This window comes from Pezoporus wallicus, unplaced genomic scaffold (genome assembly GCF_028554395.1).
Source record: "Pezoporus wallicus isolate ANWC-B61680 ecotype Strahan unplaced genomic scaffold, APGP_CSIRO_Pwel_v1 contig_5261, whole genome shotgun sequence".
Lineage (NCBI taxonomy): Eukaryota > Metazoa > Chordata > Aves > Psittaciformes > Psittacidae > Pezoporus > Pezoporus wallicus.
Genome location: NW_026642423.1, coordinates 4,766,700 through 4,793,390, shown reverse-complemented (window position 1 = coordinate 4,793,390; position 26,691 = coordinate 4,766,700). Strand labels below are relative to the sequence as shown.

Here is a 26,691-nt window from a genome sequence, read left to right as displayed (position 1 = left end):
CAAACCCTCCCCATTTGCCTTTACTATCCTTTTCAGTTGCTGGTCTGCTCCTTTCCCCTCCTCCCCATTATTCTGCAATAGCTGTTAGTTGCTGACGAAGCTGAAGAAACAATTAAGATACTTCAGAAAAACCAGATAATTTCGCACATGCCATGCTGAGTACCCAGCAGATGTTACTCAAGATATACACATTCTGTTTTCGGGCAAGTATTCCCAAGGGTTTTTCCCCCATCATAAGGATAAGCTGTTTCAGTAGAAATCAGGTTAATTTTAAGTGGAAGGTCTCTAGGGGGGGTATTAACATGCCATCATCTTGTGTGGTGGATCCCATAGAATTTTTATGTGTAATTAAAGAAATTAAGCCAGTAATCAGGCTAGACAGGGATTCAGGTAGGAAAGTGGTAATGGCAGTTACAGCAAATTGGGTTGGTTGCAAATATCAGACACCTTCTGATTTACTAGACAGTTTCAAGGCAGAACAAATAAGATGCCTACAGGGAGCTCTTTACCCCCAGAAGACTATAGCAAGTCCCAAGAGCCAGGATTTGACCCTAATGGTTTTGGTCATCACAGTTCAGCCAACAAGGAAATTATACACTGGGAGAAATGCTGTGATGGTCTGCAGCCAAGATCTCAGTTGACACAAGGTGTTGCAACTTTACTGAAGCATTTGGCCCACATCCAATGTAAGAGGCCATGGAAGATGTTTCTTTCCACTGTCCTCCTCCTTAATCCATCCCCAGCATCTGTCATCACACGAAAGGAGATGGAGGCAGTGGAGCCAGCATTACAGTAAGCGGCTTGCTGAGCCAGCTGCAGACATTTGCCATCTTCTGGCAATGATGAAGACTGGACAATTAGGAAAATGTTTTCATTAGCCTCACTCACCTGAAAAATAATCAGCAGCCAACTCCCATTTCAAAAGGCCGCCTGGCAAAGAGTCAAGAAACGAAAACAAGTGGTGAACAGGTTGCAAAGACAAGCAATAAATAACTAAGTCTGTGATGATCCACCATCTTGAATGGATCTTCAGTTTCCAACACCAGGGTTTTTTCACTCAGACATATAAATCTCAGGCATTCATACTTTGCCGATATTTTAAGTCATGCCCATAAAGCATAACTAAGACTTAAACTGACGAAAAGCAAGTTGTTACTTTTAAAGGAGCTTGGTGAGCCTGTGAATGGAGTTGATGGCTTCAGTCCAGCAGATGACAATCCATTAAATTAGAGAAAAATTTGCCACCACAACTCTTAGTGCCAGGAAAGGTGTGAAAGACAATGTGGCCCTTCCAGGATGTGCACAACCGTATTTTGGATGCCACAGATGGTAGCCTGAATGGCTGCAGGTTTTTTGCCTTGCGTTTTCATAGACCATAAAGATACTTAACCTTCACTGTTTTGAGGGAGACATTTTAGATATAGCAAGCTTATGAAGAGACACGTCCCACTTGAATAATTTTCAAAACACCTCTTCCTTTCAAGTCACCAACTCTCAGTGAGAGGGAGAAGAAGAAATAAAGAAACATTGAGCCAAAGCCCATAAACAGATTTCTCTGTGTGTGCAAGATGAGCCTAGGAAAAGCAAAACAATTCATCTACCCAAGAGTGGCTTTACAGGGAAAGGTTAAGGAATAATAAAGAGGGATTTAAATCGCACCACTTTACACACATTTATGAGGGAGAAATTCAACACCCAGATAACAAATTCAGTTCAGGTTTTGCTTCCTCTCTCCCTCCCCCTCAACCCCCCTTAGAGATGACATACCCTTCCATTTGTAAATTACTTTAATTTAAATACTTCCAGGTTAGCAAAATGTCTTAACTTTGACATGCCCCAAATTACAAAACAGAAACAAAATCTCTTGACAAAGGGTAAGAAGAAAAATATAATCCAAGCCCAAACCTCCTTTCCTAAGCTGGAGTTTACGGTCTGTGAGCTGGCTGCCCTCCAGAGTCTGACACAATGTCTGGAGCACACACAGCAGCTGGAATTAATTTTCTTCCTCCAAATCTATGCACTTTCATATGAAGTTGTATTTTGGCACTGCTGTCTAAAAGAGAGTTCAGTGCAAAAAATCTAACCCCGGCCGTGTTTCTTTGCAACCAAACACTCTCTGAGCAAACAGCAAAAAAGGAGAAGAGCACGAAAAAAATTAGAGAAAGAAAAGCCCTTTCCCTTCCCCCACACATACACAGATGACTGTACCAAACAGGGGGGCTATTCATGGCTGTTCTTAAATGGGTCACAAGGAGAAATGTTTGCAGATAAAAACAACACTTCTTTTTCTTTTTTTTTTCTCCTTCTTCCTTTTTTTTTTTTTTCCCCTTTTTTTCTTTTTTTAAATAAACATCATGGAGGCCCCTGGAAGGCGCTGGGAATGTTCGAGAGTCAAGGTCCTGCTGATCCCTTTCGCCTCCCATTCGCACTGCTCCCATGTCAGCCCCGATGCACAGCCCCCTCCGTGGGTGCCCAGATCCCATCGAGCCACCTCCTCCAAGTCCAAGCCTCTGTGGGGAGTCCGGGGGGGCCATGTGGGCATCACGCTGCTGCTCCTTGCCGGGGTTGGTGGTGGGGCCGGGGGGAGGAAGGAGGCATCCAAGGCACTCCCAGGCGGTCCCGTCACAAAATCACGCACTGGAGTCTGTGGGAGCCCGTGGCTCTGTCCCCTCGCCATTTGGTCTTTTTCTTCTTCTTCTGGCTTTTCTCTGGGATCTGTTGCCTGTTTTGGGAGACAGACAGGAAAATAAGCAGATGAGACACAAGGCTGTCTCAGACATCAGCATCCTGAGCCCTGGGCAGCCGGCAGAATGGCATCTTGGCGTGCATATGTATATCTCCATATACCCTTCCACCACCACGTGGCTTTTCATGCTACACAGGGAACAAGACAACTGCCTGCATTTTTAAGGAAAGAGGAAAGAAGCCATAAGGAAACATTAAGGCTAATGGCAGGGATGTATGTCCTGCCATGACACTATGCCTCCGGTTGCCCTGGGTGAACTGCTGCCTCCTCCCCTGCCAGGGGGCTGCTCTGGGAAACAGAGCAACATCATCCATCACACTGCTGCTAGTGCTCATTAGGGAAGAAGATGAAAGAGATACAGAGTGCACAGAGAAATAAACCCTCTTGGAAAGATTTGCTGCCAGCCGGCATTGCCCTTAGCCAGCTGCGCTGCTGTGGTCTTGGTTATGGAGGGGGGGGCTAAAAAATAATAATGAACAAACAGAATCTGCTGCCAAAGGGGCTCTGGCCTCCCATGGAAGTTGTGAAGAGCACCAGAGTATGCAGGACGAGCTGAGCCCTGAAAGATGTCCTTGGCTGTCTGAAGTCACAGCCACCCAAAACAGGCAGCTGAAAGCACCAACATCTTCCATAGATTCAAATAGTGTCTAAATCACCAACCTGAGAGTTTAAATAGCTCAAAACCAGCCTCTTTGCTATGTTATATGCCGGACACTAAACTGAGTGTCTAAAACAAGTTATCCAGACCAGGATGAGACATAGCTGAGGGACAAATTATGGCTTTAGTTGGTGTTTTTCTTACTGCCTCAGCTCTCAAATGTTTGCAACCACCTGAAAAACTCAGCTTTCACTAGTAAGATTTTTTTCAGTGAGTATGAAGGTTGGAAGCATGAAAATCATAAAACTTTAAAGCTCAAATAAGCAGCCACAAGCTGTTCACAATGTTCTGGAACCATTTTAGAGATCCAGAAAACCACGTCCCACACCCGCTCAAGATCTTTGCTGTGACAGTCCCTCTGTATGCATTGCTGCAGCATAAAAGGTGTATCAGGAAATTTAAAAGGTCTATTGGGTGAACTCTATCACCCTCCTCCTTCCTGGACTACTTCTAGACAAGGGTTTCCTGCATAAAGCTAAATAAATTGGGAATCAGTCAAGTGCAAGGAGCATGAACAGTGCCAACTCTGAGTGAGTGTCCTCACCCTGCAAATGCACATAGGCTCTGAGGAGCCTCTACATTTTTAAATCACTCCTGGAGCACCACAGTTATTAGGGAGTTGTAAATTTACATGTTATTTGGAAAAACTCATTTAAAAAAAGAAAAGCAATACTTGGTAGGTGATGCCATCCGATGGCTGAGGATAGTTTGCAATGTTCAAAGACCAAGTGAAGCTGTTTTGTGGCAAATGACCAACTAAATCACATGGCACCTCTTTTCTCTCTGACTTAACCAGAGTTCCAGCTTTTGTGAACATCTCTGGTGCCTCTAACGCTATGGAGAGTTTTACCTGGCTGGCAATGACGTTCATGGTGACTACTCAGGGAACAGGGTGCATCACCCACTTTTGAAGTTATGAAGTGCATTTTCAGGCCTTGAATTTAGTGATGTGTTATTACAGAACTCCTTCCAGACTGTCTGGAGATGTGTTATGTAGAGATAGCAAACAAAGCCTCACCATCTTATTTTGGCTATGTTTTTTTCCCCGCAGAGTGGAATAGATGGTGGCAAGAGCTCACTGTAACACAAAAGTAATATCTAGACAGCCAATGATGAGTTACAGAACAGTTGGGAAATAGTTTGGGACATTTCCAGCTCAGCTCTGTATTCTCCAAAGACTTTCTGCCCCCTGCTTTTGAGACATGTGGGAAGAGTGGGCAGTACCATCTGTTTCTGATAGAGGCTGACTCGAGTCTGTGCTAAGATATTCACAAGTACAAATACACTGTGAATAAATGCCTCATGGTTTAATTGCCGAGCGAGGCACTTTGACTGCATAGTGGGGAAGAGCATGATTTCAGCTCAGCACCCTCCAAAACATGAAAAATGAGGGCCCAGAAAAATCTGGTGCCAGAAAAACAAATCTTCTCAGAGAGATTTGAGGCTATCAGCCGAGATGCCAAGATGTGCATACAGCTCTTTTCCTGCAGGGCAGCCAGCGTTCTGGAAAGCAGTCCCTCCCTGCCAGCAGCCAGAGTAGGGATTCGCCCAGAGAGCAGGCGTTTGCCAAAGCAAGGAAAGGCAGCCCATGCCAAAACTGGGAACAAGTTTCTGCAGTCTGAGGAGGAAACCTGTGGCATAGCCATTAGGTCATGCTGCTTCTCACACAAAGCTGCTTAATTTTTTCCATTTAGTGAGCAGAAAATGTTACAAGTCACCTACAGCATTAGACTATTGTAGAATTGTTTTGCCAGTCCCCTTTAACCTCTGGCAACATGAGACCCTGAGAGGAAAAACCTATGAAAACCCAAATTACTGGTCGAGAGCTTTTAATGCCAGCCTTTTAAAGTTGATCATTACAGTAGGCTTTGCACTGTTCATTGAATAATATAGTTTCATCATGGCCACAGCTAGTCCTCAACCTGCCTAGTACTGATGTCCTGCAAGGGTAACTAATTGCTAGTAACATGCCTATGCAGATACAGGACAAGAAAGTTTAATAAACCCCAGAAGTCTCCCACCCCCACCAAACCACATGACCCCAGAAGTTGGCTCCTGGCTCTCTGGGCCAGGACTCCTGCATGTTCCATCCCCAGGCAGTAAGCAGGTGAAGAGACTGCAGCTTACCTTATTACCCTTACGAGGTCGTGGAAGGCCTTGTCAACGTTTAGAGGTGGGTCCTTGGCGCTAGTTTCTATATAGGGAATCTGGAGGAGAGAAGCGTATCATGGAAGAAATTAGTAACAGCCTGCATGTTGGTAGCAAACCAGTTTCAAGATGAAAAACCCTAAAGGCTGGAGTAATTGGGTGCCTAAGAGACCAGGGAAATACAGGTAAACAGTGTTGTCATGGCACTGCTATCAACACCTTCACGATCACAGCAAGGTCAGTGAGTGCTTGACAAAAGGTTCAGAATAAGCACCAGGCAAACCAGCTGCTATCAGAGCTCTGGGTTTATAATACTCTTAGGTTTCATGTTGTCAGATGTTCTCTCCCCCTAATCTGTGCTTGCAGACATGAAAATAGCCGAAGGTTGTTGAAAGACAAGCACTTGCCAAAATTCTTGCTTGCCACATTTTATTAGGACTAGTGCATGAATATTTCATGACTACAATTCCCCTTCAGTGTAAAATGATCTTCTCCTTCAAAGTCTGACAGCCAGATGGGGCCTCCTGGAGTGCCTGTCCAGCATGCTGGCTGATTTATAGAGCTGCCTCTGATAAGGTATTTTCGTACATGGCCTTTTCCAAAGCGTGCACGTACAGATGGGTGCAACATGTTATGCTGCAGTTTAGGTGACCTGGATCCTACAGAAACGACCTTCCTTGGGGAGGGGAGGGAGTGAACCTGCCCTGCCAAACTCCCATTGTGGCTTGTTTAGAAACATTTAGGCATAGCAAGCTGCCAAGAGGTCTCAGGCTTGTTTGCTTTTACTTTTCCACTCACTTCCTCCTAGGGAATTGTCTCCCTCCGGGTGTTCAGGACTGCTGGCATTTAGAGGTGATTAGTGGAGTAGGGTGTGATCTACATCCATCTAAGACCAATTTCTCAGGCTAAACTCCAGCATGAATAATGCAGAGCTAATATGGTGGGACATATTTATGTAGGCTTAACAACCTTGTAACTTCATTAACAAGCTCACTTCCTACAGACAACTGGCTATACTTCCTAATGTCTGACTCCACCTTTTCACTCCAGGAGAGAGCACTTTCTTCCCTCATTTTGAATATTTCACATTTCTCACCACTTGCAGACACTTTGTACAAATGGCTTTGTGATGGCCAGTGTCACTACAGCCCAGTGCTCAGCAGAGCTTCTAGTTTCAGTGATGAACTGGCCCTGCTGAAAGGCAACTGCATACTACTGCATAGCTACTACACTGTAGTAATCAAAAATGTAATTGCAAATGTTCGATTGTAAGAGAAATACTTTAATTCCACTCCAAATGAGCTGAGAATTCAATTCTGAATGCCTGTAATGGGACTTAGAACAACCAATTAAACAATCCTGCAAACTTACATTATGTTTTGTTGCCATTTCTCTTCCCTGTTCTCTTGTAATTTTTCGCAAATGCATTAGATCAACTTTGTTCGCCACCAAAATCATTGGAAAGGACTCTCTGGAAAAAATCAAAACCACCACTCAATTATTAGCAGACTACAATAAAAAATGCTGAGCGTAAGTTTCACTTTCTGATGCTGGCATCATCTAACATTCAGCTACAGACATACCACATACGTAACAGACCAAATGAACACACTTCAGCCCCCAGACTGTGCTACACATATGTTCATATTGTAAAATTTCACTTCTCAAAGTTTCATGCATGCACACATTCATCCTTATTTGCGAGCACTTCAGGGACTTTGTGTCATTGTTTTTGCAATGCCTGATAATAGCTAAGCCTGAAGATCCAATTTGATGAAGAAAGAACTACAGAATTAGTCAGGAAATTAACCGAGACATAGAGGCAGCTCTTGAACAGCAGATCGGGACTCTTTTATAACAGTTCAGGCATCTCAGTAACTACATATCTTGGAAGCTGCTCCACACTACAAGGTAACAAGGTATGTGGTGGAACTGATGTCAGTTCATGTTCTGGTCATCCACTGAAAGCAACCATTGGGGGAGAAAAGATGTACACTAATAGCTGGAGTTTAGAGAGGCATCAAATGGGGTAGAAGAGATCCCCATCGCTGTTACCCCAAGAAAAATTGAAAGACTGGCAGTGGTGGCTGGAAGGAGGCTGAAGGGAACCAGCTTAGTCTCACTAAGCTTCCAGATTCTATTACCTACTATCTTCTCCTTCTAATGCCAGAGCAAAACCACAATGAACAACCATCCTTTTCTACCATAACCATCTACCTCTGTAATAATGCTCAGTACTTAACTTTACCAGGCATATAAGTGACTGTATTCAGCTACCGCCTGAGAAGAGACCCATCTAACCACAGCTTGCTCAGTGTGAGGCTCCCTTGATGAGGGTGGGTCAGGCTCTCACCTGGCAGAAACCCCCATAGCTTTGGTGATGAAACAGAACCAAGGCATCTCATGCCATGGGAGGTCCTGGCAGCACAGCGCTGCCCACCCCACCTCTCACACTGGAGCCTCTCCTGGCTCAAGGATTCAAGGCCAGGTTGGACAGAACTTTGAGCAACCTGATCTAGTGGAAGGTGTCCCTGTCCACGACAGGGCTGCTGGAACTAGATGACTGCTAAGGTCCCTTCCAACCCAAACTGTTCTATGATTCCGTGATTCCTTTGGCGGCATGCCACAGGCAGCAAAGTTGTGCTTCAGAGCCTTTACCCACTGCCAGGAGGGAGGAGGTCCCTTCTGATAATTGACAGTTACTGCAGTATTAGTTTCTTATATTTAACTTTAAACCCTCCAAAAATGATTGCAGTGTTTTCTGCTGTAACAGAGCTGATTTTACTGGGGTAAGGAGCAGCTGGCTGTACTCATTTCTGCATAAAACACTTCTCTGAGTAACTCTGGATTTTCAAACAGCATTTCTGTGTCATTTTTCATTGACATGATAAGGGCTTCATCTTCTCCCTGGCATATTGCCTCATTGCTCTGGCTAGAAAAACACTGTACTGCATTCTGCATTTTAAATGAGTCTTGCAAGTTATTTGTTCTGCTAATGTGGCTTTGATTTAATTTTAATGCCTAAGTATTGATATATCTTGACTCTGATCATTCTGGAGCAAAACACTTGCTTGTCTGGATTATTTGATTCCTTTTTGCTTGCAGCACATTGATAAGAAAGGGATTACATTTGGACAGTATCTGATTTGCCTTGTTTACATCAGGCATAAAACTCTATGGGGATTTTGTTCCCTGTTGCAAGATGTACGATTGCTAGTTGGACAAAACTACTAGAAAGTTTTACTGTAATGAAGGTTTTGGAAATAAACAGGAGGAAGGCTTTGTACAGTTCTGCTAGTACAGCAGCCTGCAATTCCTTTGGATTTTAAGGTGCCAAAACTGACTACTAGCTTGAAAACCAGAGCGATGATCTGTTCCCAGCTACCCACAGGTCTGGCAGGAACGTTCCTTTACTCACACTGCTTCTACTGCTGTGATTTGCTGAGTGAGCTCGGGTTTTGGATGAAACGTTAAGCTCCTCATGCTCTGCACTTCTGTGGTGTTGAGCAGGGAAACAAACAACCTCACCAGCCTGTTTCACTTCCTGCTTCTCACACACTGGCTGTGGTGTTTGCACAGCATACGCAGGGGTAAAAATTTCAGTCCAGAGCAAAACAATGAATACCACATCTTATTTTCACAAAGTTAAATCAGATAAAACTGACATTGGTTTGGGGCAGGTTACAGGAAACGCTGTCCTATCTTCTTTAGCTTTCAGAAACAGATTTAATTTGCCTCAAGCTGAGCTGGCAGTGAAGAAAAGACTGTGATGATCTGGGAGGCTGACTGACTGACTGACATTTTTCTTCATTTAGATGAAATCAAAGGATGTGTTTTCCTTTACTTTTCACTCTTGTGGGCTCCACTCTGGATGCTTTACTGGAAGAGCTGTCAGCTGTGAACCTCACATGATAGGAGTCCACCCTTCCTGTGGGGAAGTTATTCAGAGCTGTGAAAGGAAGCCAGCAACAAGGCCTGAACCCTCTGGTGGCTTTTCTTGATGACTTACATAATTAAAAGCCATTATGGATGGAAAAACTAAGTGTTTCAAAGCTGCAGATGTATAAGGGCTTAATTCACACCCCACCCAGAGAGGATGGGTTCATCACCTCTTGAACCAGGGTGGGAAGAGGGAGTTATCTCTGAGATAAACTGGCAGCTTCCCCTCTCTCTATCAGGATGCATTTGCTTACCATGATTAAACTCTCATTGCTACCTTCTCCCATGCAAGCAAAAGGAGGGGAGCAGGTGACCTTTTCTGCTTACTCCTCAGTCACGCAGAGATGCTTTATTCACTAAAAATGGTTGCTGCAGAGCACTATGCTTTAACTGCATTACACCCCTTGTAAGTAATACAGTTCTTTCCAACATGGGACATTTTCCCTTTCAAGACACTTGTTCACAGCCTCAACTCATGCAGGACCTTATAAGGTTCGTTTGGCACAAACTGAAACCAGTAAAGGAGGATGCTGCCAGAACACACAACACGATTAGGCCTAAATGCTTGCCGACTCCCTGCTGGTGTTCCCAAAGTGCCTGCACTCTGCACAAAGCATCCTTTCTCCCCTCTTCAGAGCCAAACTGGTTACCTTCAAAGCTCTCTGATCTGCCTTTCTCACACTGCTCTGTCACACCATTCTGGTAGGAGTTTCTCCCTTCCACCCTTCCAGACCTAGTGTTAAGACTCCATCCTAACACTACTGAACTTTTCCACACTGAAAGCACTATATGCTTATTGGAAGAGGTAAAACACTTCTTATTGCTCATATGTAGGTACACAAACCCACATACAAGGATTTGCCCCAGGACACCCAGGAGAGAAAAGGCAGGATGAGACCTGCAACCTCCCCAAGTGGCACAGTCTCCAGCAGCAGAAGCGGGGCCAGGCATTGCCTGTCTTCGCAGCACCCACCTGTCCTTGACTCTGAGGATCAGCTGGTGGAACCGGTCCACATGCTCGAAGCTGGCCTTGTCCGTCACTGAGAAGACTATAAGAAAACCATCTCCAGTCCTCATGTACTGCTCTCGCATTGCGCTGAACTCCTCTTGGCCTGCAGTATCCAGAACTGCGATAGAAGAAACAAAGCGTTTCAGGTACTGTGAGTCCTGCAGCTGCTGTCACTGCTATGTGTCCTACATGGCTTTTCTGACTCCACTGAGCTTGGTCCTCTCAAAGGCTGCAAGATTTGGTGATAACAAATTGGATGGACAAGGTGGTTTCTTGTTACAAAGTAAAAACCACTCCCAGATCCCACTCATCACCGTGTGCCTACAGTGGGAGCAGATGGATGGGAAGAAGACTACCTGGATTTTACTTTCCTTTTCCAGTACAAAATACTGACCACTGAACCTGGGGAGTTACTTCTCTGGCAAGATATGGCTCAAAGTTATTCACAGACCTCCATTATTCCCTCTCCCAGATTTCTCTGTTCCCCTCATGGAAAAAAAAACAAGACTAGAAGAGTAAGTAAATGCCAATTTAAATGTCAGGGACAATCTACAAGCTGCAGGGTGAAGCAGAGCTGAGAGAAAACCCAGAATAATAGCTACAAGCATTTTCCTTTTCTCGGTACCTGGATATTACTTCTACACTATCACGTGCTTTCAGAGCAAGACTTGAGAAGGAGGGCTGAACAAGAGGATGAACAAGAGGAGTTCATCAGTTTAGGCTATGCCAGTACAAACATGGTGTGAGCTCAAAGTGCATCAGCTGCTCAGAAATACTATTCCTAATGCATCACTGTATCCTAGAGACAAACACAGGACCTTCATAACAAATGGGAACATTTTCACATTTCAGTCAACTGGGCTGGGTGGGAAAACTCGTAAGCATCTGCTGCCCACAAGTGATGGGGAAAGCCCAGGGCACTGGTGGATGGAGGCTGTGGCAGAAGCATACTGCTGACGGAGCAGCAAAGCTTCATACAGGTTTTTCTAGTCTGAGCAGGCCCACAGTCCCAGCAAGATGCTCCTGTAGGGGTAAGTACTCAGCCTGAGCCAATTGCCAGATGGGGCCAGGATAAAGCCCACTTTACTGCTGGTGTTACTTGCTGAACCAGCATGGGTGACCACAGGTGGACATGCTGCATGTCACAGTTCACCCCACAAGCCAGCCCCCACACTTTCACTATACGTCTGCAGGAAAGGCACCTATGCTGTAGGACCTACAGACCTTATTTGGTGATACCAGGCCCTTAAATCCTTCAACTTCATTTGCCTGTCTTAGCTGGTCTTGAATGTCTGTTTCCATGAGCCTTTAAAGTGAAAACTGCTTCTAGGGTCTTCCAGAGACCCTGAGATTTAGGCTTGTTTGCCAAATAACTGGAGCTTGCTGGAAAGTCATGGGTGTCTCTTCATAGCTTTTTATCCTTTCCTCGTGCTTCTCCCCTCTAAATCTAGGAAACAAGGCCCTCAGCTCAAAGGCATCCAGGCTATTCTTAAGGACTATACAAAAAGGAAAAAAGAAAAACAGCCCAAAGACACTCCATGTGCTGATGAATTTCTACGCCCTGGGCAGAATTGCTACCATGGAATAAGGCCAGGACAGAGTGGCTAGGACAGAAGAGGAAATCCTTCCTACCCACCCAACCCTTAAGGAGAGGCTGGGCTGCCCTCGTCTGACTCCTGCACCAGCTGGACATGATGTCGGGGCAGGGCTGAGAGCTGACAAGCAACACACACACACAAACATGCAGGCTTCCCCTCCAACACACACACCCTAGTTGTGGTGGAGTAGGACAGCTGCTTGCAGGGGGCTGGGCTCTCCTGCCCTCCCTGCCCCCAAGATACGGTAGGTACCCAAGCACAACCTGTGGGCAGGAAGGTGGAGATGGATGTACCACATCCTGCATGATAATTTGCTTAGAGACTTCCCCTTGCTCTGGCACATTTGCAAACCTCAAAGGAAACACATGAAGAGCATCCAGCTCTGCTTTTGCACCCATCAACCCATCCCCAAGCTGATGCCCCTCCAAAGCTTTGCATCCCCTGTGAGAGGGCAGGGGACTAGTCCTAGGGGAGAGCTGTGGGGATACCCAAGAGACAGAATGGGGCTGTGCTCCTGCCACTCCTACCTCGCCTGGATCTTGGCCATGGCATCATGCTAAACACAGGCAGAGCTGCAGTGTCAGCAGCTGCTATTTAAAGGGAATTCACTTGCAGCATTTGTAGACAGGCAAGCAAGTCCAGGCAGCATTTAAAATGGCAAGTTGAAAATGCAAGTAAAAGCCATGTAGCAGTGAATGTTAAGGTTAATCTCAGATGGGCTATTCACACAGAAGTTAAACATCACACAGATGGCCAGAGAAAGTCTTTAACTTTAAATCTGCTCTTCATAAAGACAATCCAATATCCTAACACTTCTGTGCTACGTGAATTGGAAACAGAGAAGACAGTGCGATCTGGATCCTCTGTAGGCAGGATGGGACCACATTCTGGAAAGCATCAGCAGCAAAAAGAGGCAGGATGTGAGTGGCTTTGCTTCTGGAATAATCCTGTGGCATAAAAGCTTCAAGAAGAATGGGAAAGTAGTGAGGAGAAACCTTGGGAAGGTGAAACTGGGAAGGTGATTCGACTGGGTTCCCAAAGGGGTGAGGATATTTACAATGTTAGCCAGCATTCCCCTTGTTTTAAAGTTCCCGTTTCTGCAGACAGGATGCCAGAAGACACAGAAATAATAATGAACAGAGAAGTACTGTGAGCTCTCTTTTCCCCTGGTACACTTTAAAACAGCAGTTGGCTCTTACTGGCAGTTGCCCCACTGGCAGTGCATAAAAGCCAGTGCGGAAACAAGACTGGACCAGAGCACAGCAGGTTTTCCCTACCTCATTCTTCCAAGAACTGAAATCAGATTCATAGGCTGCACAGCTCATGATCAGGGACTTCCAGCAGCAAACTTGGTGAAGTTCCCACAAACTTGACTGAGAAAGAAGCAAGGAACAGCGTTAACGAAAGCATTTGGATAAAGACTGAGGAGAGAGAAGCCAAGGATTATGTCTGGTGTAGGAACAGACATCATCCAGAGAGGGCAAAGCCATTTTACAGAGCTATCACATAATCAGCTGGAGACTAAACTAAGAGCAATTAGGCTGTGAAAGCCCAGCAGGGAGGCCTCCTGCTTTGCAGGTAAAAGGCTGCTGAGCGAAGAGATGGCCTTTTCTGCTTTCCAGTGGATGTAACCCCAACTGTTGTGATGAATTCCTTGCTAATTGAATCCTGCCCCTTAGAGCTCTCCACACTACTTTCCTGTGAATCCCAATGGGTTATGCAAGAGTGCGGCTGTTTAGAGAGCACTTTTGAGCACAGACAGAAGCCTAGGAATACACGGGAATTTGTAGCCCAAAATAGAGGCACTTGGGTGATTACAGGTACTTCGTGTGGCAAAATGTCTCTGCAACTGAGAGTGCTGAGTGCCCATCCAGAAACACAGGCATGTAAATCTAAGCCAAGGGCAGAGTCATACTATGAAACCTAAGTCACAGCATTGTTTTTTCTAGAGCCTAAGCTAGATTCAGTACAGATTCAAACACAACTCAGAACCTTCAGGGAGCTCAGATCTGGTTGTATAGATGAGTTCCTCTTCTCTTTTCATACCTAGGCACATTCCTTTTTATCTCTTTATCTTCTTATTGCTGGGCAGCTAGATGCATAGATCAACTCATGGGAGTTTCTTCACTATCCACAGCATCTAAGGGGCCAAAGGTGATGAGACAGGCAGGTTAAACCTATTTTCTATCCTTCAGCCCTTGGGTTTTACTGCTCTAATCAGACACCAGCAGCCCGTTCCAAGCAGCAACTGCACAATGCTGCAGCCAGCCCTGAAAGCAGCTCAGTGTGGCTCCTCAAGTGCCTTGCCTTCCAGTGTCCAGGACACAGTTGTTAGCACCTACCTCAATCTCATGCTCGGAAAGGCAAGCACAATGTGTACAACTTGGTTTTTGCAAGCAGTCTCCAATGAAATCCCTTTGGCTACATAAGTCCAGCACATGCGTAACCCGTTAAGGGCCTGGATGGGTCAGCAGGCAGATAGGAACCCGAGTTTACAGTGCCAGGGAGAGGAGCTGCACAAAGGAGCAACTCCAGGCGTCTTTTGCTTCTTTGACCTCTTAATACGAAATACAGGAAAAATCCCTGGAGCAAAGAGCAGACCTGGGAATGCAGCACTGCCAGGGGACCACAGGTTACGGAGCTGGACTCATGGTGCTTCTTTCTCCTAGTCTTGCTTTCCTCTTGGCATGGCAGCTCTTCTTCTAAAGGTGAGGACAGAGAGAAACTCCATCCCCAGTTGCTCTGCACCTTGATAGTGAAGCTCAAGGGAAAACTTAACTTGAATTGACAAGTCAAACTAACAAGTCTCAGGCTAACAAAAAGTCATCATCACAGTTTTCATTTTCCTTCATCAGCAGTGCAGTGGGAGAGGACACGCCCATCAGCCATTCGCTTCAGCTGAGGAATGAGTATTCTGGGTGATGAGCAGTTAGAGTGCAGGGGCCATGGTTTATATTCTGTATTCCCCCACTCCAAGTCACCCTGAAGAGGTATGAGGTTGCCATGCTTTGCTGAAGGTGAGGCAGGTGCTTCACCTGGTCACTGATACTTCTGCTCCTTTCCAGATACAGTCACACTGCCCACACTGGTCCAGGAATGAGAGCTTTCCTGAGGCAAAAACATGTGATGGGAAACACTGGGGCTTTTATGAGCCCTTCTTCTGTGCCCTAACTAAATACACTGATGTTATAACATGGAAATCCCAAGTACTTGAATTCTTGCCCTTTCTTTAAGGAAAAAGAAGAGGGGCCTTCAGAAGAAAGACTTACACATCAATAAACAGAATAAAGATGTGAGCCCTTAAAGGAGCTCTTTCTCTAACAAAGGGCAAGTATTCAAAGCCTTGTGTTTTCCATGTTGCAACATCAAAATTTTCCTGGCAGGAAAAAAATCCCACAACCCAAGACAAAACCCCCTCTTCCAAGGTTGCAAAATCCCAGCAATTAAGGGAGGAAAAATACTGTACACACAAATAAAAGAATTCAAGTACAAACTTCATTTGAATTTTAATTCTTTCAATGATGCTACCCAGAGTTTAAATAAAAAAAAGGAAAGAAAGAAAGCTGCAAACCAACCCTTCTGCCTGCAAGTCTGAAGTGACCTTTGATCTCCCTCTGGCCTCCTGGCTGAATTGTTCCCAAGCTTCCTGAGGAGAAAAGCAGACAGCCTGCCCTGGGATGACTAGCAGCAAAAAGATGCATGGGAAACACAAGGGAGCCTGGCAGAAGTAATGGTGCTTGGTGTTACTCCACAGGGCTGCCCACCAGAGCAGATCTAGCCCAATGCAAGAACTGCATGGCAAACTTTTTTTTTGCACAGCAAAAGAACTGTGCAAATCTGCACAGCAGATCTAGCCCAATGCATGAATCCCCAGGGACGGAGAGAGGGACTTGGGAAGAAAAGAAACACAGTGAAAAACTGAAGCTCAGGAGTAGGAAAACAACTTCCAGGCAGTGAGTTTAATCTAAATCGAACTAGGCGAAGTAAAGGGAAGAGGAGGAAGACTACAGCCTCCTTCCATCAATGCACAGGCACAATTTCTTGCTTTGCTGGTACCAATTGGCACAGCCCTACTGACAGCAAGGAATTTAGCCCAATTCATCAATAAGCCCAAGCCATGTCCTTCTGACCATCTCTTCCTCTCCTCTTCCTTGACACATTTTTATTTCTGTGTGGTTTACAAGCCGTAAGGATTTTGAACCATTGGGATTTTTTTGCCTTACTAAGGTATTCCACTTTTGTCTTTGTGCCCAGATGATTAATTCCAGACTGGCATTTTGCAGCCAAGCCATCATTTGCTAATTGCTAAGTTAGCCTGCACACAGAGAAGAGTGTACAAAATTAATGACGGCAACTCAATTGGATCAAAGTAGATTAACTCTGGCCCCCACTTGATTCTGACCTGATGTGTCTATACAGCACCTGCGTGTGAATGCATTTAACCAAGCACATCACCATGTCGACTGCAGCATAAATAGCCGGGAATAAATGAAGATAACATATGCTGAGAAAACTGGAGGCTGATCTTAAAGCCTCATTTGGGGTGGTAGCAACTGAAAAAAATGGGCTAGGCACAAATTGCCTGTGCCCTCATTCAGGTTAAGTGCCCTGTTCCACTCTACAACACTTGTCCTCCAAACACTGCATCAATGGTCTTATAAAACTGATGTAAGGCCAACAATAAAGTATTTTTGTGTAGTGTTGGCCTTGAACACAGCAAGCGCAGGTCCCACAATCTTCTAGGAGACAGGGAAGTATCAAAGACTCTTTGGTGAGAAAATAAGACACAGAGACATGCCCAAGCCAGTGAGCAAATACGTGAAAGTTTGAACATATGTTTGGCTCCAGGGTCTCAAATCTGAAATAAAAGCCTATTCCATTCTACTTTCAGTGAGAGATTTCAGCAAAGGAAAAAAATGCAAATAAAACATTTCATCGCACTGCCAGTTAGTGCTATTGAATGTTAGTGGGTGGAGGTCTTCATGGAGAGAAGCCAAATGCTTTATGCAAGCTGGCTATCACAAGGGTTTTTTCACAACATAATGCTGGTGCAGATACCAAATGCCAGAAATGCTTTTTACGGAACTGCTCAGGCAACAGCCTGGAAAAGGGTGGGCTGTGGGTTTGGGGTTTGTTTGTTTGGTTGGCTTTAAGTTGTTGGATGCCAATGTATTTGTTATTTATTTTTTTCATAACTATTTCTGAAAACTCAGAAACTTAGGGAGCCCTTCACGCTATATCCTCACTTGGTAGTCTGGGTGTCTAAAACTGCTCTTATTTTGTCAGTGGGCAGCTTCTGCTTCCTACCGAGGACTGCATGAAAGGACTTGGTCTTAAAGGACAACTGGGAAGTCTAGAATTTATTATGATGCATCTCCACCCTTCCTATCATGTTTGTCCCTAATTTTATACCATAAGGGATTCATGCAACCATGTGTAACCACAACAAGAGCAGCTGTCCAAGTATATAGCGACATCTGAGGATGGCCTAGATCCAAAGCCAATAAGCTGTGGCAGAAGACACACATGATAGTCTTTATGACCGATTTCTACCTGACAGATAGTAAAGGCTCACGTGTTTTTCCAAGCAAGAATACTGTCTTTCTTCCAAAATTCTGATTGTTCAAAATCTCAAGCAGTAAGAAAGAGAAGGAGAAGCTGCAGTTTCACTTCTGTGGGTATATGAACTCTGAAAGTCAGGGATTCCCAACATGCCATTCAAGGCCACAGCTGAATTCAGTTCAGCCCCAAGGCAGCCACTAAACCCCTTCTGAGCAAAAGAAAGGCTTTTCCATTAAAACAAAGGGTTAAGTTACTGCTTGTTGGAAAACAACCTCTTTTCCCACTCCCACCCAAGTCAGGGTTGTTTACTTCTGTTGGGGTTTTTTGTTTGTTTTACCAAACTGAGGCTGTGCCAACACCAATGTGTACAGCACCTGGCACTGTTAGATCAGGTCATGGAGCATACCAGCAAAGATAAAGATTGCTCCTCTTAGAGGGCTGGATTCTGGACTAAAAAGAAAGTATGGTTTTCATTTACAGCAGGACTGGATTTTTCTTTTATACAATACTGGCATTTAAAAAAGAGGTGCACAGGTACATTATGTGATGGTTAATTGAGTGCAGGTCTCTCTGATGTAGTTTAAAACAAGAGACACATTTGGGCTTTGTACTTAAGAGCACAACCAAGATGTCAAGTATACAGACCAAGCTTGTGGTCTATACAGGAAACCCGACCAGCCTCCACATTCCACCGCTCATGTCATTCCCCCAGTTTTCTGTCCCCACACACCAATGATACATATGCAGAGACACCAAAAATGTTCAGCACCTTGCTGACAAAAGGGTGGAGGGTAGGACCTTGATCCAAGTAAGGTTAAATTTAGTTCAGTTGTGTTAGTGGCCACATACATGCACCTTGGTAATTAAGGCACAAAATGCTTGCTTTGATGAACTACCTAACTGCTGCATAAAACCAAATAAAACTTGTAACATTTAACAGCAACATTCCCCTTATGGCTATGGTCAGTCTTGTAGCACAAACTAGTAAATTATAGCTTTAGGTAATATAAGGGATTTTCCTCATCTGCAGAATCAAGATTTTTTTTTTTTTTTTTTTTTTTTTTTTGGGGGGGGGTATTGGCTGGTTGGGGTTTTCTTGGGTTTTAGGTGCCTTAAAAAAAAAAAAAAAGGAGAGAGAAAAAAAGCAGTTTTTCTTCAAAGAACTGAAAGATCTTGGTTGCAGCAATTCTCCACGCTGCTACCCTACCCGTAGTTAAATGAAAAAGGTAACTAGATATGAAAACATCATGCCTGAATGATGGGAGTTAAGAGGTGTTACAATTCTTCACTGTCAGTGGATGACAGCTTTGATTAAATGTTCTTTCTGGTTATCTTTCCCATTCAGTTACCCACTCAGTGTTATTTCCCAAGGGATGAGCCTAACCACAATGAAGTACCATTAGCAAGAGCTACCTCACAGTGCTATAATTCATCTTTTGCAGAAACCTACCCCAAATGTCTATGATGATCTATAGGTTTTTACACTTCTGTTAGAAACATTTCTGTGCAGAACTGGAACCAAAGCAACTGGAAGCAGAAGTTTTGCTGGAGATCAGTTGCAGACCACACACTGCAGCTCACAGGCCAGTTTGCACTGAAATTCCTGCAGCCCACAGAAGAGTAGGAGGAGCACAGGGGCACAATATGCTGTGGAAGGCATTGAGGTCTATTTGCACTTTTGCTCAACTGTAAGGGAAGAGGGACGATGAGTGTAGTTTGCTTACCATCAAGAATTGCCCATTGCCCGTCTATTTCCGTGTGCTTCAGGTAGGAGTCTTCAATAGTTGGGTCATAATCCGGCACAAAAATCTTCTGGAAAAACTGAATGGTGAGAGCACTCTTCCCCACGCCACCATCTCCAACCACCACCAGCTTGTATGTGGGGAGGTTTTCGCTAGGAACGGCACTTGTAGCCATGCTTCCAGCGTGCTAGACCTGCTGAAGAAAGAGATCATCTCTGATCACCCATAAGCAACAAAAAGAGGACAACATGCACAAGGCTGCTTTTACCTGCTGCCTAAGAAGCAAGGACGAAGGCAGCACTGACATCCAGAGTCCTTTTGGACAGGAGTGGCAGCACCTATGCTCCCCACCAGCTCTACCACAACTCAGACACACCACTCAGAAGTGCAGACAACCCCCCCACTGTGGTTCAGTCTACTCCTGCCTCATCTACAAGCATCCCTAACTGCCACAGATGTGAGTGCAGAACTTTTATCATCTAAATACCTTTCCCATATGGGCTGTGCCCACATGGCCATGCCAAAAATCAGCCTGGCTCAGCGCAGTTTTCAAGCTCCAGATAACTTCCAGTTGTCAGTGACCAAATCCCATTGATAAGCCACAGCCTTGCTATTGTTGACTGCTTAGCCTAGGGTACAGCAGGCATTAAATGGTGCTTCATTCACAGGGTACAGCAAGCATCCTGGTGTCAGACCCACATGCAGAACCAGCAGTGATGGATGAAATTGGAGTTAAAGGTCCAATCCTGGCTCTGCGGCAGACAAAAATGCACTTAGCTGCTCTCTTCTGTTTTATCTTCAAGTAATAAAAACTAGGTGGCAGCAGGCCAGGAACAACAAGTGTCTTTTGTTTTGCCTTTCTTTCTTTTTCAATAGCCCCAACCCTGCTGTGGCAGGAAGGCTGGTTTCTGTGGCTATGACACAGCCCAAAGAGCCAGGAGAGCAGCTTCCCCTGCAGCACAGCCACGCTGCTCCCCCATCCTGGGTGAGCCAGGGAGGAACTGACTCTTAACAAGAAAGCAGAAAAATATTCACTGGCTGCAACTGGGCAACGGTACACGTGTGTGGAGAAAGAAGGGGCAGTCATTGCTGAACAGCCTGTTTCATCACCCAGCAGCCCTGACAGCTTGTTTAAGAAGCTAGGCAAGCACTCTCGTACATATCCTAAGGCAGGCAGTGCCCTCCACCCGCCCGCAGGCAGCACTAGTGATAAGGATAAAAGAGGGCAGCTATTTCCTTGGTGTTGGTTTTCCTAACACAAGCCTTCCAGCACGAGAGCAGCTGTGGTGACACTTTCTGCAGGCAGCTGCTCGCATCCATTTTGTTTTTTCTCATGCTCTTACTTTGGGCTGCAGACGCTGGCTGGGATCAGTGCTAAGGGGGGATGAAGACTGCCCTGGACTGGCTGCACTGAGGGTATCTCCATAAACTGTTGGCATCCCAATTCTCCTTGAATCACATGTATAGGAACTGTCTTAGTTTCTTCTCTGGAAAGAAAACCCTATAGACAGAGAAAGAATGTGATCACAACGATGAGCATCACTGAGGCTAGTAAGAACTGCAAAGGCTTCTTCTCCTGGTTGAGGCAAGCCAATATCTTCAGAGCAAGAAGAAACACGATTAAGTATGCTTGTTTCTAAACTATCTTTGGAGGGAATTCCTGACAACAACAAGAATTTCCACTGTAAGCAGGAGCTGCTGAATGGAGAGAATGAGACAAAGCACCAGCTGAGGTCTCAACCAGTCTTACTGCAGTTCCTCATCATAACCCCAAGGAAAGGTTTCTCACCCTGAATTTTGGCACAGTAAGCAATTTTCTCATATTTACAAGATCATACATCAGCAAGCAGCATGCTTGGCTGCATAGAAACGTAGGAATTTTAACTAATTTTATAATTTTTTGCTTGAAAGACCAAGTTTTTCTGTGTAATCCTGCTCAGGTCAGACAGTCCTCACACAGGCTTGTTAGGATACAGACCCTGGTTAAAACACTAACCCTTCCCCCCAACATTTTGATGACAATTTTTTACTTTGCCTGTGGCCAAGATTTCATCCCATCCTTCTCTAGATGGCAGAGCAGCTCTGGCCAGGCGGTATGAAAGACAGATTGTTACTAACATGGAAGGGGACAGGCTGCGGATGTGAAAACCAAACTCCGTTTGTGCAGGATTTTTGACCTCATCACAAAACCACAAGCTACTGCTTGGCAGACAAGTGTTACATTTTCACTAACATTTTGTACCAGTCCCTTCAACTCACTCCTAAGAAGCCTCGAGCTTATCTTGCATGAAACACTTCTCAAAGTACTAGGATAATATTTAGCCCATTGTACAAACAGTGACTGTCCAACATGCTTATGGGTTGAACTGGGTTGTACTGTCATAGAAAACACCTAAGCCACCAGGCTGAATATTATGTAGCCTGGGGAGAACAGCAAGAACTGGGAAGAAAAAAGAAGTAAAATTAAAGAACTGTAGGCTGGTTTGTTGAGCACAGCGCCCTGTATTTTAGGTGATGCTATCATGAACAGACGAAAACTTCTATTGAGTGTCAAAAGGCAGCAAGATTAGATGTTTCTATAAGGCTGTTTCTACTGCTCATGGAAACACTCCTCCTCTTACTGAGATGGCAGGCCCTGTGCTCTCAACATGCAGGTATGTAATGCAAACCCTCTGAAAGCCAAGTACTTTAATCCCTCTACACCTCCACCTGCCCTGATAACCATAGCAAGAAGATAGCTCATGCCTTGACAAGATTATCATCTAAACCAGCCAATAAATCAAGCCTTAAAATCAACATATGTTACCTTTTGGAAAACATTAAACACTCACAAAGGTGTGCACAGCTTCCATGGTGGCTGGTTATGTTGCTAGAGGCAAGTGCACAAGACTTGGGCTGATTTTCAAGTGTTTTTGGCCAGAGTACTGACAGAGTCCTCCTCAGATGGGAGCAAGAATAAGCGTGTTTGCTGTAGATCTGAGTGAGAAAAATGAAGCACAGATGTTTTTATCCATTGTCTGAATACAAAGCAGCATGTGGTAATACACTAATAAGCTCTGATGATAATCATCTTACAACTTATATAGTTGTTTATTTTGAAGGAGCCAAAAGAAGGATTCATACCCTACACTGATGAATGCTGTCGGGGCTCTGGTTAAGTCACTGGAAGGAGGCTGATTTATACAACTGTCTTCATACGCGCTGGCAAGACCTATGTCCTGACAGCACAAGCCAGTAATGCTGAGACAGTCAGAAATGTGTCTGGTCCTCGGCCAGATGTCAAAGAGAAAAGGGAAATGCTGACCCAAGACTATTATCGGGGCTGAGCCTCTTCTGCAAAATTGGTATTTTTTTATAGAGGCAGAATAAACTGCATAAAACCCCATTTACCTCTCTGGACATGGGAATGGAGTGGAAGAGCTATTGCCTTGGAGCAGCTAAGCAACATAAAGACACCAAAGATGGAGAAATTCAGCTTGGTTTGTGTGACTGGACCACCAAGCCCCAACAGGTCACCAAAAGATGTAGGTTTTGTAACTAATCCCTATCCTCACTGCAACACTTGCCCTGAATGTAAGTAGGACAGATTTCAGATTGTGTAAATCATTGTAGTTTCTGTTCATCTGGGCAGAGGTATGGCCACATATGACAATAATAAAATCAACTCCAGATATCTGATGTATAAGTACCCCTAAACCAGGTTCCAGCTCTGCTCTCCTTAAGGCAGAGCTCCCAGGGCAAAATCATTACAGCAGGTAAACGAGCTCAGAGCCAAGCCCTGAATGTGCAGGGGAGGTTAGTGCAATTAAAACACCGGCTCCCTGACAGAGAAGCCCACATGGCAGTGATTTACCGTCTCCATGGCAACACACAACAGAAATTGCTTAAATATGTTATGAAACCTCGAGAAAAAGCTGCAGCAGGATCTGCGTGGGAACCACCAGATCCCTCCTCCTCTGCTGCAGCACTCCAACACCGACAACTTTAGGGAGCCTGCACCCACTATAGCAATAGGCTGAGGTTTAGATTCAGCATATACTTCAGTGTATGCATGTATGCTGACCAATTCCACCAGCCCATGGCCAAGGGAATTTTTCTATCATTGGCTTGGTTTGGCCCATAGATAGCTCTTCGCATACACCCTGCCAGAGCTCTGTGTACCTGAGGACACCAACCTCACTTGAGGCTGAGGAAGACTATTGGCCACCAAGGCTGCCAACTACTCCTATGGTTGCAATTAATAACTCTTCCTCTAGCCACAGCTCACTCAATTATGCCCTTTTACCTGGCCACTCTGCAAGCATTAGCAGCAACATGCAATGCCTCAAGGGCTGAAACACTACAAGATCTGAACACTTCCCTCGCTGTTCCTCCTGCAGACTGCTGGCTGCAGCCACACAACCACCACAACACACCCAGAGACGCTCGCCAGGTACAAAAATAGTTCAGTCTTATGCATTGTAGGCAATCCCTTGGGCTGGGAGCTACTGAAAACCCTTGAAACACAGGACATGCCCTTTTAGGAGGTAGCTGCTTCCCCCGAGTTATACTGATGAGGACTGAATGAACTCCAGGAATTTCTCCCTCAAGTAGGCATGACTGTGTCCCAAACTTTTTGAGAGCAAAAGGTGTATGAACAACCACTACCAATTATTAAAGAAAGATGATTAACTCTTAGCCAGGTTTCCTCCAGTCTAGCAGATTTCCTGCCTGGTCAATGCCTCAAAAAGAACACACCAAGCAAAAGCTGGTCTTCAGTGGGAAGTCATCATGGAAGATATCTGTCATGGGGGAAGCCAGAGCCTAATGCCCTTTGTAGTTATGGCATTAAGTTGTTAAAAACACAAGTGACATTTCAACTCTCTGAGGTTTTCTAATAAGGTGGATCCTATCAGGTGAGAGTGCTCTCAACTCCCATCAGCTTCCAGGAGATCTGATGGAGCCCAGCACCTGGCAAGACCTGCACAGGAAATTACAGGCATTTCCTTTTGGAGCAATGATCAAAGCACTATCAAGAGTGCTACTAAAGAGGAGAAAAAAATAAGGCCAAAATCCAACTGTTGTTTAAAAAGAAAATCCTCAACCCAGCAATAAAGAGCTGCAACTGGTTGGGTTTTGAATCTGGGGGATGTAGCTGTGAACCCTGGAAGTGGCCTGTGAATTCTCCTCCAGTGCAAAAAAGATGCTGAACCCTGAAGGCTATGCTCTCTGAGCTCCTCGTTGGCTTCCTGTGCCAGCCAGACCTTTTCTCCTTTTCAACCTAAGATCGTATCACCACCCCCACCACACAGATGCTGCTCAGATTTACTGTAAGAGAAAGAAAACACACCAGGGGAGTAATGAAGCACTTCAGATTCACACAAAAGGCAGCTAAAGGCAGTAGCTGCCTGATGAATACTTGGTTGTTATTTCAGGAAACATGGAATTATAGTCTGAAGAAATAATACTAATAAAAAGCCACGTCAGTGAAAATTGCTTAGGTGGTAGGCGGCCCCCATCTCTCTGTGTTGCTAATCCTTAAGCGCTAATAAGGAGCCCTTGCTGTAGCACTGAGCAGCAGCTTTCCAGTGGCCAGGTTGGGCTGCAGGTTCACTCCTATTTACATGGAAGCACATGATTGTCCGTGTCCTGATCTGTATGCAAATGCAGCACAGCATGCATTGATCATACTGACAAATGTCATCTGGAACAAACTCTGCTTCCCTCCCCCAACTCCTCCCCCACCTCCCACAACTCCATTAATCTTCAGCCCACTTCTCTCGGTGATGTAGTGCCCTTTTCAAAATACATAAGACGATTCCTGTCACGCTGACAAGCCAACAGTTGGATACAGAAGCCAGAATTTTTTATTTTTTATTTTTTTAATTAAAAACAACACTCAAGTCAGATCTGGGTCATCTGCAGAGTTACAGTTTTGTAAGAGAATAAGGATACGTGACCAGAAAGTAGTTACACAAGATTCATTCCTGTATCACTCGGACCTTGATTAAAACTACATGGTTGCCAGTTTAGGAGTGTCCACTGCAGGTTGATCCAAGTATTTTGCCAACACATGAAATGAGAGTATCCCTGCACATTAACTGGAGCCTGAAGAAGCAGATGGCTCAGCTACTTTTACTTCCATCACATCATGGGTATTTAAATCCACCATCCTTTTCTATACTCATTTCTTTCCAATTCTCTCAGGAAACATTAGGGGATGACAGATTCCTGGTATTAATCTTGAAAATTCTTTGCTCGTGAGGCCAGGAATGCCTCTCCTATGCTATCATGGAACTGATGAAGCTGACCTAAACATACTGTAGCAAAAAATCAGATAGCCAAGATGTTCCCCTGCCCTGCCCAGCCAGAGATAACACAAGAACAAATTTACAGTGGAGGAAGTGGCTTCGAATTCCAATAGCTGCCCTTCCTGCTCACACAATCCCTGGAAATGGGCAGCTTCCCTCCTACACATCCCAGCCTGCTGACACACCAATAAAAAGACCCCAAATCTACTGCCCTGGGTCGCTTTGCTGCTCTGTAAGGTTTCCAAAGCAATGACCCAGTGCTACAGCAGTGCTCTGCAGCCAGATGCTCTCCTGCCTGCACACAGCCCTGTTGCTGGTGATGCAGCCAGATGTGCATGGCACAGTTCTCCTGGCCTTGGCCAGCATTGCCTTGGGCAGTCAGAAGTGGTCCATGCAATGAATTCATATACCATAGCATGGGGCTGTGGGGGGATCCTGAGCAGCACCAAGAACTGCCCAGCATGGACCAGCTTCACAGCTCCGCCCCACCTTCCCCACCATGGCCCAGCATCCCCCTGCCAAAACAAGGGGGGCACCCATCCATCCACCCAGCTTTTTGATGGCTTGTTGCACTGCGGTCTTACGCACATCATGTCATGCACAGGGTTGAGTCAATGCACAGACTAGATGGCACCTATGGCTGCTTTGGAGGTAGTTTATGAATAGAAAGGGTACAGGGCCATCTCATTCCAGTCACCCTCCTGAAAATCAGTCAATGCATTTAGCTCCAAGTTTGTCTTCCAGTCAGGCTCAATTCCATATTTAATGCTTTTTACATCTCCAGTGTTGCTACCGGATGTCTTTTGGGATGTAAATGGCTTTTTAAAGACTCCCTTCCCTCCTGGCAAACACATTTTGCATCTCTTCAGACAGCTGTAGAGAGCTGAAGGCTGTGAAGGTCCCTGGTAATAGCATTTCCATGAGAGGATGGGTAAATGCTATCAAGTCCCAGGTGGATGCTCCCTCTCTTGTGGCAGACACAGGAAAGTGAGAAGAGTG

The 26,691-nt window shown here is 45.1% G+C and overlaps 1 protein-coding gene across 3 annotated transcripts in view; it reads right to left on the bottom strand.

Annotated features, from left to right (window-relative positions):
• Nucleotides 1-2,329: 2,329 nt before the first annotated feature.
• MRAS (muscle RAS oncogene homolog) overlaps nt 2,330-26,691 on the bottom strand; it is a 37,794-nt gene continuing 13,432 nt past the window's right edge. For 2 of the 3 annotated variants that reach the window (XM_057430109.1, XM_057430108.1), the window contains 5 exons: nt 19,385-19,595; nt 10,465-10,618; nt 6,924-7,023; nt 5,532-5,611; nt 2,330-2,722 (listed from right to left, as the gene is read on the bottom strand). In XM_057430109.1, coding sequence (XP_057286092.1) covers nt 2,623-2,722; nt 5,532-5,611; nt 6,924-7,023; nt 10,465-10,618; nt 19,385-19,577 — 627 coding nt within the window. In that variant the 5' untranslated portion in view covers nt 19,578-19,595 and the 3' untranslated portion in view covers nt 2,330-2,622. Of the gene's footprint in view, nt 2,723-5,531; nt 5,612-6,923; nt 7,024-10,464; nt 10,619-19,384; nt 19,599-26,691 lie in introns of all 3 variants that reach the window. The other variant, XM_057430110.1, reaches the window with a different exon arrangement.